The sequence below is a fragment of the Typopeltis vanoorti genome, chromosome 3, assembly GCF_054136105.1.
Source record: "Typopeltis vanoorti isolate ZY-2024b chromosome 3, IOZ_Tvanoo_1.0, whole genome shotgun sequence".
NCBI lineage: Eukaryota > Metazoa > Arthropoda > Arachnida > Uropygi > Thelyphonidae > Typopeltis > Typopeltis vanoorti.
The window spans coordinates 69,959,124-69,973,897 of record NC_143551.1 but is presented as its reverse complement, the minus strand read 5'-3'; the positions used below and the strand labels follow the sequence as shown (position 1 = coordinate 69,973,897).

The 14,774-nt window shown below is 36.3% G+C and overlaps 1 protein-coding gene across 4 annotated transcripts in view; it reads left to right on the top strand.

The window, feature by feature from the left end:
- Nucleotides 1-14,774, top strand: part of Mi-2 (chromodomain-helicase-DNA-binding protein Mi-2 homolog) — a 692,327-nt gene that overhangs the window by 308,211 nt on the left and 369,342 nt on the right. For all 4 annotated transcript variants that reach the window (XM_090390662.1, XM_090390660.1, XM_090390659.1 and 1 more), the window contains one exon: nucleotides 646-846. In XM_090390662.1, the coding sequence (XP_090246788.1) occupies nucleotides 646-846 (201 nt within the window). The remainder of the gene's footprint in view (nucleotides 1-645; nucleotides 847-14,774) is intronic.

Below are 14,774 nucleotides of genomic sequence, written 5' to 3'. Positions count from 1 at the left end.
TCAGACTGCTTCATATAAGCATGTTGGCGGTCTCACATCAGGCATGAAAATCCTTACCATCTAATTAATTTTTACTGTCTCATGAAAGTAATGACTGTGTCATTCCTCATTATTTATAAAATCTGTTCTTCTAAAACTAATCTGAATGACTGATATAATACTTTGTTATTTAAACTTTATGAGTGCCTTAGACTTATAATAATGGATATTTTAAGGAGGAACTGAAATTGTTATACAACTTTTGGGTTTGTATAACAATTTTAGGTTTTTTACAATTATAATTTGTAAAATATAGGATTGTATAACAATTGTTATACAATCCTATATTTTACAAAATCATTTGTAGATACAGAATTTTAATTAAAATAAAACATTAATTTACTTTTACTACATTAATAAAAATTGTGGAAGCTTTTATTATTGCTGTTTTATTATAGTGAATCATCAGATTGTTGTTACTATTCAGTTGCTTTTATTTAACCCTTAAAATGACTGCTTCCATATACTAATAATATGAAAATTTCAAGCATAATATTGCTTTTAAATTATTTTAGTTTCACTAATAAAAGTGTTGGTTAATCTACGTAAGCTGAACTTTTGTTGCACCAAAAGTATTCAGTTCTGTTAACATATTTCTTTCTTTAGGGTCATTGTCGAGGTCCATTTCTTGTAAGCGCACCATTATCAACAATAATAAACTGGGAGAGAGAATTTGAAATATGGGCTCCTGATTTTTATATTGTAACATACATAGGTGATAAAGATAGCAGAGCTGTTATTAGAGAGCATGAATTATCTTTTGAAGAGGGAGTAGTTAGGAGTGGTAGTAAAGCATCAAAAATGAAGGTAAGCTATAGGTAAACAATAGTATGTTTGTTTATTTATTTTCTTCTCTAGCAAGTGAGTCTTTTAATCCCCTTGCATTATTATTCATCATCATCATCATCATCTTCCTTATACCCTCTTTTACCTTGCGGTGTCAAGGGTCCAGTGATCATCGGACCTCACTCCGTTTACAGGATAAGGTGGTCAGCCTTATGCCCCCGTGTATCCTATGGCCTGTAGTGTTGAGTTCTCAAGGCCAGTTTGCCTGCTTTGCGGGATAAAAACCCCAGAATGAACTGGGGAAAAAACCCTGCTGTCCACGCCCAAGACTGGCTAACTTGGCTATGGCTGAGGAAGATCCTTCAGCTCCTCACGTCACCGACGGGAATCGAACCTAGGACACTCCTTCCCCAGGCATATGGTTGCGAAGCGCATAGCCACTAGGCTAACCGCGCGGACACATTCATCGACAAGTTCTTAAGTTATTGTAGCTAACTGTTGAAAAAATCATCTCTATTCAGCTTAAAAATATCAACACCAATTTATTATTATTATTGTTTATAGTATGTATTATCAACAGCAATAATATTAAATATTGCAATATATGTTTCAGTTACAAAGAATGCTATTTCATTATGTTGTAATAGATTTCACAGTATGATATGAACACAGATGGATAAGAAAATAACTATTTATTAACTTAAAAGCTATTATTTTGCTGGTATTATATCCAGCATCTTCAGAGCACACAACACAAAGTTTGTTACAAATGCAAGACAACTACAATCCGTTGTAACAGTGGGGCTAGTATAAGTAATTGCAGCGTGCAACATAAGACTAAAGTCCTAATATGGCGCCATCTGGTTAAAAAAAAAAGAAAAAAAAGTTCAAAGTTTTGAAATAGTAGTCCAAATGATAGTCTTAGAAAGTTTGAGAAAATAAAATAAAATAAAAGTAATGAATATTAATTTGGTCTTAGGATGACTGTTCCCCAAATCTTTGATAGATTTATACAGCCATACTTGTTAAGGTTTGGAGTATGTTTTAAGGCTTCTGTTGATTCCAGGAACAACCTCTCTGACTTGTAGAAGCTTCGGTGCATTACTTTTGTTTCTTTCCAATTGATCCTGTGTGCAGGGGATATCCAAAGCATAGTCTGCCAGACCCGACTTGCCATAGCGAAAAGTGTTGGATATATTTTTTGTGTTCACTGAGGTGGATGTCCACAGTTCTTCCTGTCTGTCTGTAGTAGGCTTGATGGCCTCTGTTTATAACTAAATATAAACAGAGATTGAGTTTATTGAGAGATGAGTTTAATATATAATTTTTAGTGAGGTATTGCTACAGACCTAGTTATTCATTTACTGGGGGATGAAGAAATACATCGCCAAATTACCCTGATGAGTACTAACCAAGTAATTATTATGGGAGATTTAAATTATCAGAATATCGATTGGATAGTAGAGAAAACTCGTGATAAGAATGAAGGAGAATTTATTAAGCTGTTGCATGACAATTTACTCAAGCAACTTGAGGACAAAAAACATTAGATCATAGCTTCAGAAGGTGTCTCAGTTAAGGATGAAGCAATTTTGTCAAGAGTTGGTGATAGTGATCATGCTGTACTGATCTGGGAACTAGCCAACTATATGGATGTTCCAATCAGGACAGGTTATATATGCTGAACTACAAATCTGGAAATTATGATATTCAGGAGAACACTATCTATGGTTCCATGTTATTTGTTGAATTGGAAGGATATCAGTAATGCATGGCAAGCTTTGAAAAGATGTTTAAGAGAAGAATGAGAGGAGTGATGAAATATATAAAGTTAAGACCCAAAAAGTTATGAGTATTGTATGGAAAACTAAGTTGGAGTATGAAAAGAAATTGGCTACATAGGCCGAAGACATCCCGAAAGAATTTGATTGCTTTACTGCAAGTAAAAGAAAGAATGAAGCATTCATTGTGAATGCTTATGGTACCCTAGTATCAGAAGCAGATGAAGTAGTTCAGATAATAAATGCTTACTTTACCAAGGTCTATCAACTTGGTGTATGTAACATAGCGCACAGTGCTACTGTAAACTTTACTGCTATTATTTCTTGCTATTTATAAAGCCTACTTGGTTACTGCGCCTTTGAAATACTGTTATTCTAATTAGCAGTGTATGCTTTCTCTCTCGTAACCTTTCTTGCTTATACTATTGCGTACTATGTTTATCTACCTTTCGCACTATGAGTCTTATGCCTATGGATACTAGAAAATTTATTTTTTATTGATACTGCGATACTAATATCTTTTAACTGGCATAAAACTCAGTAATGCAGCCAGTTGATTTCTCTCTCTCTCTTTCTCTAACACAAATTCCTTCAGTAAAACTTTACACAAACAGTCATGGTCTATTTGCACTTAACTATACGCTTCGGCTATCTCACTTGGTTTCCCGCTCACGAGTCAGATAATTTTTTTTTTTTTTAGGAACAGTGCATTGTAAAACAATCAGGTGACACTCTATTGATATATAATTAAAACACATTTATTTACATAAAAAAAACAAAGTACATTAAATAAGCGATAGGGAGGTTTCTTTCTCTACCTATCCTTTGTACTTTTGGTATAAAGCAGTGGTTCTTAACCTGGGGTGTGTGCACCCCTGGGGGTGCGAGAGAAGTTTCTAAATTTTCGATGGAAACTACCGCCTGCGAGAAACGCGAACGCTACGTTGACTTTTGGGACCCCCACTCCTATCCCCCCCCACCTTTGCCTAAGCGCATCGCACTTACTAGCACATGTAGTACAGTAAGAAACTGGTTGATACGAGCACGTGTTCGCATACTCTGAGTATGAACGTTAACGAGGTGGTTTGACGCATGTATGTATATATATGTAAATGTATGTGTTTATTTTTCAATAAATAAATTATCTTGCAATACATGTAATTTCCTAAATAAAGAAATAGAAACACATTTTTCAAGGGGGGTGTGAGAACTTATTTTTAGATTCAAGAGGGTGCCGATCACTAAAAAGGTTAAGACTCACTGATATAAAGAAACAAACTTTCCCTTTTCAATATTAAATGACTATACAATATATATAATTACTCTGTTACTTCTCTGCTGCTAAAAAAATCAAATTGACGAGACTAAATTACTCATAAAGAGATTAGCTAGCTATGGTGAGTTATCTTACAATTTATATTCCAGTTAACAACAAATCAGAAGACTCTTATAGATATTTCTTATTGCTATTTCTTATCAGTCCATCTAAGACATATCTCCTAAATTACAAGAAGAATATACATTAAAGGAAGTAATAATACACTTACAGAGGCTCTTTGTCACGACACCTTCCAAAAGTCCTGCATCAAAGTCTCTATGGTTTTTCTCTCATCTCAGGCCTTAGGTTTCCGTCTGGAGAGTCTTGTTTCAGGGGGTGCTTTGTCGAAAAATCAGCGGGTCTTGAACTGCAATCTTTCCATTGCTCAAAAGTTCAGGTTCAGGTGCTCAAGTTTCATCATTCTGGCTTGAAGATCGTTCTGCGACTTTTGGCTTCGGTTGACTTCCTGCAGCACTAGGACATTCGACCGGCATTTGGCATCGCATCGGCTGTTCTCCCAAACAGCGCTTCACCTCTGCTCTCTCGGTAACTGGATCTCGTGTCTCCTCTGTCAGCAACTGGACCTGGACTCTCCTCATGATGTTCAGCTCAGTCCCCTTTTATTTTCGTGTTCTCAGGACCTCCTTGCACCAAGGGTTGTAAACCCCAAAGAAATCGACAGTTCTCCTTGTTCCTTTTGTTAAGGCCGGCCCGTTCTTTTTTCTTCTCCGTGCGCTCTTTTTTCCTTGTCTTGTCAGGCAGAGGAAACTTCTCTGAAACTAGCAGACCTCTTTGATACTAGCTTTGAAGGTGTTCATGTGCAGAGCTTACAAACAACTTTCTCACACTTAATTGTAAAAAACTTTTCTTGTGCTCTTAATACATAGCTATTATACAAAGTTCTGATGGCAACTTTGTATAATGCATTGCTTTTGTTTTTGACATTCTAAAAACTTTAATTAAAATGGTAAATACAATCAATTCCCATAGGGTTATTTACATTAATATTTAACATAAAATACATAGAGACAAAGAAGGTTATTTTTGTAACAGTTCTCATGAGACTTGACCTTAGTAAAAATCGATGTAAAGCGCTTTGGTATTTCTAAGCTACATAGACTTTTACAAAGGCCCCTTCATGAAAACTTTTTAAGCCATGAAAAATTTTTTCTTTAATCCGTTTCTGTATTCTCTGGGTCAGACAATACTTAGATTTGTCTTTTAATTTTGAGCAGGGAATGCCATCAGCCTGACCTGTGGACTCTTTTGGGTGTGATTTGCATTGTGACTCATGTCTGTCATTATCCCTTGGGCATTTTACCCCCTTATGATACCCTGCTCTCCTTATTCTTTTTCTTCTGTTACCTGGGTGTTGAATTTTATTACTACATCATCATCATCATCAAATTCCTGCCATGTACCCTCAAGGGGTGTGCAGGATATGACAGTACTACATGAAAAATTTACATCATTACTAACTTCCTATCTACAATTTTCCTCCAAATCAGTCTGTTACTTGTCAAGACTCCAACATTATCAGATCTTATATTTCTATCGTCTAAGGCACTTTGTACCGTATCAATCCACCTATATCTTGGTCTTCCTCTGGGTTGTTTTCCTGCCAACCTGGCAGAGAACACTTGTTTTGCTAATCTTTCCTCTCCCATTCTATTTAAGTGACCATACCACCTGAGATTAGCTCTGCTAATGCATTCCTGGATGCTGACAATGTCAAGTTCTTTCCTAATATCCTCGTTTTTAATATGATACTGCCATTGATGCCATCTGTTCACGCCTATAATCTTTCTCAGGACTCTCATATCTGTGGACTCTAGTCTTTGGTCAAGTGTTTTACTTCTGACCCAGCTCTCAGATCCATAAGTTAAAACTGGTTTGAACACTGTCTTGTATACAGCTAATTTAGTGTTCCGACTAATTTCTCTCTTATTCCATATGAATTTATTCAATTGACTTCCCACCATACCAGCTTTGCTGATTCTGTTGTCTATTTCTATATTTAATTTACCGTCTTCAGTAAAAATCGTGCCTAAATAGCTGAAATGTTTTACTTGTTCCACAGGTTCTCCATTCACAACACAGTTGACATTTTCAATGATTCTGCCTATTTTCTTTGTCTTTGTCTTTTTATTGCTGACCTTCATACCATATCTATTACAACAGCTATTCAATTTAGTCAGAGAATCTTGCAGACTTCTACCGGATTTATTTAGAAGTATAACATCATCCGCATAAAGCAAAGATATGACATTAACATCTCCAATTTTGATATCAGGTTTAATACCACTTTCCTTCATAATGTGATCCATATAGATAATGAATAACAGAGAGGATAATGTACATCCCTGTCTCACACCAGATTTAACATTAAACCATCTTCCTGTACTTCCTTCAATTCTAACTGCTGACATACAACTCAAATAAAGACTAAGTATTGCTTGACATAATGTCTCATTGACATCATATAACTGTAGCATATTGAATAACTTCTCTCTTGGCACCTTGTCATATGCCTTTTCCAAATCGACAAAACTTAAAAAGAGATCTTTGTTATATTCCCATGCTTTCTCGACTATTTGTCGTAAAGTGAAGATCTGATCCTGACAGCCTCTATTTGGACTGAATCCAGCTTGTTCTTCACCAAGCTTTTCTTCCACAATTCTTCTCAACCGTTTCTCAAGTATACTTGGATAGATCTTGCCAGGAACACTCAGTAGGGAAATACCTCTGTAATTCTCACATTCAGTTTTATTTCCCTTTTTATATATTTGTACTGTGAGAGCTCTACTCCAATCATCGGGAATTCATCCCTCTGTCCAGGCTTTCTGAACTATGCAGTGCAGCCACTGTAAGACTTTTCTACCACCATACTTCAGCATTTCTGGTCGAATATCATCTACTCCTGCATCCTTTCCAAATTTCAAGCCTTTGATGGCTTTTTCTACTTCAAGTATGGATATGTATTCCTGACTGCATGCCTGGTCAGTGTTTTTTATCACTGTGCTGTCATCACTGCTTGTTTCATTTAGCAGTTTTTTTAAAGTAATTACTCCATACTTCAAGGATATCTTTTTCTCCTGTTTTCATGTCACCTTTATCATCTCTAACTTATTTTACAGAACTCTTTTTCCTCCATTCCTAAGCTTCTTCAACACCCTCCAGAATATTTTGCCACCTTCTTGATATTTATTTTCTATATTCTTGCCAAAGTCCTCCCATGACTTTTGTTTAGCTAGTTTTACACACTGTTTAGCTTTCTTACATTTGTCTCTGTATTCTGTAAGAGTAAAAGCTGACTTATTTGCCAGGAACTTTTGATATGCTTTCTTCTTTTCCTTCACTGCCTCTTTAACTTCCTGTGTCCACCAGGGAGTTCTGATTTTTTTATCCTTGCACACAACCTCACCACATGCCTCTCTGGCAGAATCAATGTTTTCTTCAGAGTTTGCCACTGAATCTCCAAGGTTTGATTCCTGTTCTCAAACTCTTTCATTTACTTTTCAATAATCTTTCTGTATTTTAGTCTACAGTTTACATCTGAGAGCTGCTCAACTTTTATTCGCTTTAAAACTTTCTTACATGTTATTCTTTTCAATATGAAATTCAATTTTATCCTGCTCAAGACTAAATAGTGATCACTTCCAATTTCAAATCCTCTGTACACTCTGGTGTCCTACACCAGGGAGAAAACATCACTATCAACAATAACATAGTTAATGAGACTTTTCTTATTCCTAGCCTCTTCTCTCCATGTGAATTTGTGCACATTTTTATGTTGGAACATGGTGTTAGTAATAACCAGTCCATGTCCAGAGCAGAAATCCAACAGATATTTGCCATTATTATTAGCTTTGCTCTTTTCTCCAAATTTTCCCAAAATATTTTTGTATGTCTCACAATCATTTCCTACTCTGCTATTTAGATCCCCAACAAGCACCAACTTTTCCTTTTTCATTATGTCAGTTGCGTTTTCTAAAGCGTCAAAAAATTCCTCCACTTCTACCTTAGTAGAACCTTCTGTGGGACCATAGGCACAAATAAGTCTCATTGTCCAGTTCCCCACTCTCATATTTGCCCACATTACTCTACTTGAGACTGACTTCCATTCAAGAAGATTAGCCTTGTATTTTGTGTTGAATACTATGGCTACGCCTTCTTTTCCTTCATTGTCATTGCCTGAATATAACATTTTGTATTTATTGCTCAGAAAGATCTTGCCAGTTTTGGTCTTTTTTGTTTCAGTCACCCCTATTATGTCGATCTGGTACTTATCTAATTCCTCAGCTAGCTCCATTTCTTTGCCATTCAGGCTTCTTACGTTGATAGTACCGATCTTTAACTGTGGTGATGTTGAGTTGGGGTTTATTTTCAGATTTGTTCCAGTAGCTGACTTTTCGCTGTTCGCCCTGGTTCCCTGGCGAAAACAACGGAGGGGGGGCTTGTTTAACCGGGCGATGCCCCAGCCGGCATGAAATTTTGTCATGTTGTACCATCATTTTTTATTTTGGTTTAACCAATAAGAATACAATTTGGTCGGCTAAATCCCAAATTGCCAGCCCATCCTCGTTCATTCAGTATCAAAGTAGATACCCAACAGGGTGCACCACGAGAAGGTGAGGATTGGACATTAGGTCAGAAACCCTGGTTGGTTCTCCGCATTCCTTTAAAGGCTATGTGGAAGTCTCCTCTCAGTTATACAGCTTTGTCCCTTAAGCACTCCTTTTATTACTACTTCTCTCTATAATGTTTACAGTGCTTCTTGATCTCAAGAAGTATCGCGTCTGAAAGTGCCACTTGTTCCCCGTATCATCAACCTCTGTATGCTCTCCCTTGGGGTCTCGTAGCATTCATTTTCATTATCGTTGTGACTCTCCTGGCTCATGAACCTGTGATATTGGGCAGCATCCTCCTCGGATATGAAGTTATCTCTTTTTGCTTGATTGGCATAGTGTGCCCCTGCCTTCTTCCTTTCTTGATGGCTGGAGGTCCTTTTTTCTAATGAGTCTAAGCAGTCACCCAAGCACATAAGCCTGTTATTTCTTTTGTTATATAGCTTTATCCTATCCAAATGTACTATAATGACCTTTCCAGGGTTTTTTACATCTCTAATTCTAAAATATTCTAGAGAAAGTTTCTCCAGGATCTCGTAGGGGGCCCAGTGCACTTCTAAATTTTCCTCCTTTCCGCTTGGTTGATTTTTGCTCAAGGAGAATCAGGTTTCCAGGGTTCAATTCCTTATATTTTCTAAGCTTGTTGACATATGCTCTGGTTTTTTATGAACTGTGTCTGATGGATTTTGCTAACAAATCGTGAGTTATCTTATTATGATCAATCAAATCATTCAAATACTTATCTATGTTCACAAAACCGGAGTCTATGTGAGAGTATTTTAAATCACAAGGGAGACTTGGTTCGAATCCGTAAAGGACAACTGCAGGGCTCTCTTTTATTGCTGAATGAATGTCAGTTCTGCAGGCGAATAATGTTTGCAGCAAATATGTATCCCAAGTCATCACCTTATTGTCAGCTAGCTTGGCCAGTGTATGCTTTAGAGTCTTGTTTAGCCTTTCACACATTTCATTCCCTTGGGGGTGATATGGTGTAGTGAAAATCTTTTTTATCTTGAGTGTCTTGCATAACTGCAGCAAAATCTCTGCTGTGAAGTTTCACCCTGGTCAGACAGAAGAGTCTGAGGTGTCCCATACCTGGACACTATTAGTTTTAACAATTTATTAGCTACGGTTCTGCGCAGTCTGATCTCTCATTGCCACTGCATCAGGGAATCTGGTAAACATGTCTATTGTGACCAATATGTATTTATTTCCTTTCTGTGAAGTATGTAGGGGCCCAGTTATGTCCACAGCCTAGAAGGGTCGGACAGGGATAGGAAATGGTTGCACTGGGGGCATTCCCTCTAAAGCCGGCTTTCTTTTGACAGATGTGGCAGGAGGACACATATGAAAGCATATCCCCCCCATACCCCTCCACAGATATCTATCGGAGATGCGTTGCCACGTACGCTCGAATCCCTGATGCACTGCTAGGTCAGAGTCATGAAAGGTATAAAGCACCCATGGGATCATGACTGCCAGGACTAGTATCTTATCTCTCCATCTTCCCATCCTCTCCTGCTTGGACAGTAGAAGCCCATCATCATCCATGTGTAGGGTTTTCAGGAATGAAAATTCACTCGGCAGTGGCTCTCCTTTTTCAACTGTGTTATAAACTGTGCTCCAAATGGGTTCTTTCTGCTGTGCTGCGATAATAAAATGTTTCTCCCACAATTGAAAGTGGGAGGGTTTATTCTTGTTCTCTTCTATATCCTTGATCTTATTTATGGGGTTGGGAATATCACTGTTACTAGGCTCATCTCCTTTATTGTTTGCTCTTAGAGATCTCGATAAGTAGTCAGCCACCACATTTTTCTTTCCTGGGATATATTGTGTGTCAATGTCATACTCTTGGAGTTCCAGGGTCCACCTAATTATTCTTTGGTTCTTATCCTTCATAGAGAACAGGAAAGATAGTGGCTGGTGATTTGACCTCAGTATTATATGTCGTCCTAGCAAATATCCTAACTTCCTGAATGAAAACACAATTGCCAAGGCCTCCTTCTCTATGACTGAATAGTTCAGCTCGGAGAATGAGAGCTTTCTGCTGATGAAGGCTGTGTATAATGTTCCATTTTCCCCATATAATTTGTAGTGTTTGGAAAGCTTTTCTCTTAGCACCTTGTCATACCTTCTAATCTAGAAAACTTAAATAGAGATCCTTGTGATATTCCAATAATTTCTCAACAATCTGCCTTAAAGTGAAGAAGATATCTTATCCTGACAACTTCTATTTGGTCCAAATGAAGCTTGTTCTTCCTCAAGTTCCTCCTTCACATGTTTGTTTCTGGCTCTTCTTGAGTAGGCTTGCATACTTGTGGTTTGAAGGTCAAATTTCAGTTTTTTCTTCCCTATTTTTATAGATAAGTGCTATGAGATCCCTATTCCAATAATCTGGAATTTGACCTTCACAATCTTCTAAATTATGCATTCCAGTCACTGTAAAATTTTTATCCTCGTATTTTGAGTATTTATGGTTTAATATCATTAACTCTAGCTGCTTTTCTGCATTTCAGGTGTCTGATAGTTTTTTCTACCTGATGTATCGATAGTAGCTACTCCCAATTGCAGTCCTCTTAAATATTTTCTATCTCTGTTCTGTTACAGCTTGTTTCATTTAACAATCTTTCAAAGTATTTACTCAAAACATCCAGCATATATTTATCTTCCATTTTTATGTGATATCTGAAGATATTCTAGATGACTGGGCAGCTTTACATCTCTGATATGCATTTATTAGATCTCTTTTCTCATTTGTATTTTCAACACCCTCCAGAACATTTTGCCACCTTCATTATCTTTACTTCTATATTTTTATCAGTCTTCTCATGATTTTGGTTTAGTTACTTTTTCATCGCTTTGCTTTCTTGCAGTTTTCTTTGTATTCTCTCAGGTATCTGCTGACTTACTTGCTAGGAACATTCAGTGGGCTTTTTTTTTCTTTTCTCAACTGCCTTGATCCCATCATGAAGTTCAAATTTTTCCCTTGTTGAATTCTTCAGTGTTTTCTCTAGTTGTCTCTGAGACTTCAAGGTTTTTCAAAGTTTCTTGCCCTCCCACCCCAATAATTGTATATTTGAGTTCACTGCTGAAAGCTTCTGAACTTGGTTTCTTTTTTAAAACTTTCTTATACATTTTCAATATGAAGTTCAATTTTATACTTCTCAAAACTTAATGGTGATCACTTCCTATTTTAAATCTTCTGTACATACTTCTATTCTGAACCAAGATGTGCATATATTTTTGGTAGAGCATGGTAGGCAGCCTACCATGCTCCACCATTTTTGCAAAACATTTTTGTCTAATATTTATTTCCTGCTCTGCAGATTTAAATCTTCAACAAGGACGAGCTTTTGAATTTTTTGGATTTGTCCTTATTCAAAAAATGTCACTTTTTCCTTATTAGTCTTCCATAGAACCATTGGCAGAAATAAGTTTCATTATTGATTAAAAGGTGAGTTAACTTGTCTCATTCAGACAGCAGGGTTTTTTACCTTCCACAAACTCAGGTTTTTGTCCTGCAAAAGGCAAACTGGCAAGAAGGAAACATCCGATTTATGGACACAACATATAATGCAGATAAGATCAATGGCCCCCATCATATGTAGGATTAGGTTTCTAAGAAGCCAGGTTACTTGGTCATGGCAGGTCATTGAGCTTGATGTGAAAGGGAAAATGAGATGCGAGAAATTCTCATCTAAGATAAGAGTCTCTTAAGAATCATAGCTAGATAACTGGAAGGAGAAAATCTGTACTTAGCTAGTAAGGAATGTGGAAAACTGAATCTGAATGTCTATTGTCATCTTCCTGTGGTGCATCCTGTTAGTAGACATCTATTAGGATAATAAAGAAATGATGATCATTTCAAGTTGGGATTAGCCAGCCATATCTGTATTGAAGGTTTCAAGTACCGAAGAAATAGAGAAATGCTTGGAGTCACTAAAAAAGGAAGCTGGGGGTAAAAAAAAAAAGAAGAAGAAAATCATATACCCAGTTCCTTTGTATGAAGGAACTGGGTATATGATTTCTGAATATATGTATAATTGTTGCTAATATATGATTTTGAATATATGTATTAATGTGGCTAAACAAAAATTAGGGAAAGACTGAGGAGAACATACAAGATAAATATCTGGAGACTGTTAAGCAAAGCTGAGATAAAAGACCACAAAAGAATTCTAAGATGACAATGCTGACTTAATAACTAAAGATAAAAATATTCTGGATGTTGAAGTAATTACTTTGAAAAATTATTCACTGAAGTAACCAATGAAAGCACAGTGGCAGAAAATATCTAATAGGAATGTAATCATAAGCATATATCGATACTTGAGGTAGAAAATGTCACCAGAAAACTTAAGTTCTCAAATATGGAAGTATGATTATTTTACAGTTTGGAGAGGAATTACAATGGAATTTCTATATAATTATGGAGGAAATTTCCTTATTGAGCATCATAGGTGAGATCTGTACAAGCATACTTGAAAAGAAACTAAAAGATTGTTGAAGTGAAAAGGGGAGGGTGAAGAACAAGATTAATTTACACCAAATAAGGATTGCCAAATTTTCACCTTACAGTGGATAGTTGAGATATCTTGTGAATATAAACCAGGATCTCTTAAGATTTGTTATTCTTGAAAGGACACATGGTAAGTTGCAAAGGTAATAACTGCTCAGAAGACTAAAAAAAATACATGATTTAAAGTGAAACTTATATATATATATATATATATATATAGCAGTAATGTTTGCTGTAATTTTATTTATATGTAGATACTGCATTGCTTAAGTTAATTTTTTATATATTATTTACTAATTTATCTTTGACTCTATGTATTGCTGTACCCTTTGACCTTGTGTACTGCTGTAGCCTTTGCTATGGCACAGTATGACCTTTGTTGTTCTTGCATTATTCAGCCATAAACCATTCAGCTAAATCCCTTGGTTGGTGACTAGAATCGAACTTAGAACTGCTCTTTCTTCAAGAGGACTAGTACTTTGGATGCAAATATTATTCCCACAGGTCTGCCTTTACACATAGCTGTCTTAAGTTTTTCTCTGTATTCTGTCAGAGCACTTGCTTCATTCCTTATTAGTAACTTTTGATATGATTTCTTTGTTCTAGGGGTGCTTTAACTTCTTGCATCAACCTTGAAGTTCTGATATTTCTATTTTTTTTGCAGACCGCTTTACCAGACAGTTTTTTTTCTCTGACTGAAGCTATCATTGCTTTCGTAAGATTTTAGATTTTGCTACTAATTCTCTAAGATTTGTTCCCATTTACAAACTTGTTTTTTTCAATACAATCTATATATTTATTTCTACAGTATACTGCTGAAAGCTGCTTTACTCCAACTTTTATTTTATTGTTTATAACTTTCATGCATAATTTTCTTTTCTATGCAATATTCCTCTTATCCTGCTTAAAATTAATCAATGATCACTTCCTTTTTAAATCCCATTTATACTCATGTCAATGAATGTGAAGAGATTAACAATACATACATAGTCAAGACTTTTTTTTTTTTTTTTCGTATGTTGTTTCAGCTAAATACTAAGATGTGCAACCAACATAACATTCATTACATATGGAATATGAAACATCTTAAGTGCTGGGAAAAAACTTGTGTTAGAGTCTTAATGGAGTAAAACAGCACTGAGAATGGAATTAAAATAATATGCAATTCTTCCAGTAGTTTGTCTCTGTCACTGAGACATCATCAGGGAGTACAATATGAAACTTATAACACATGCAAAGGCAGCAAAAAGCTAAGTGAAACATGTTGATGATAGAGTCCTAACTACATGGGGGGTGCCTTCTGTGGGCATCTTTACTTTGAGATCCCACTTTACATCCTGAGCTCAAGACAGGAATAGTTTCTAGATGAATAAGGACAAACTTATGAATATTAGAGTCCTAACTAGGTGGGGGGGTGCCCACAGAGGGCACCCCCCCACCTAGTTAGGACTCTAATATTCATCTAGAAATCCAGCAAGTAGTTACATTATTACTTTACCTTGATGAACCTATGATTTTAGTCAGGATTTCTCTAAGATTGCAGGTTGTAAAGAATCCAGCTATTCCTGTCTTGAGCCTTTCTTCTCCATTTTCTTCCAGCCTTCTTGAACATTGGGTCTTCCCACCTTGAGGCTGGTCTTCCAGGTTTCATTTTGGTTTCTCTCTGATACCAATTTGTTACTCACATTATTACTAGTTTGTCC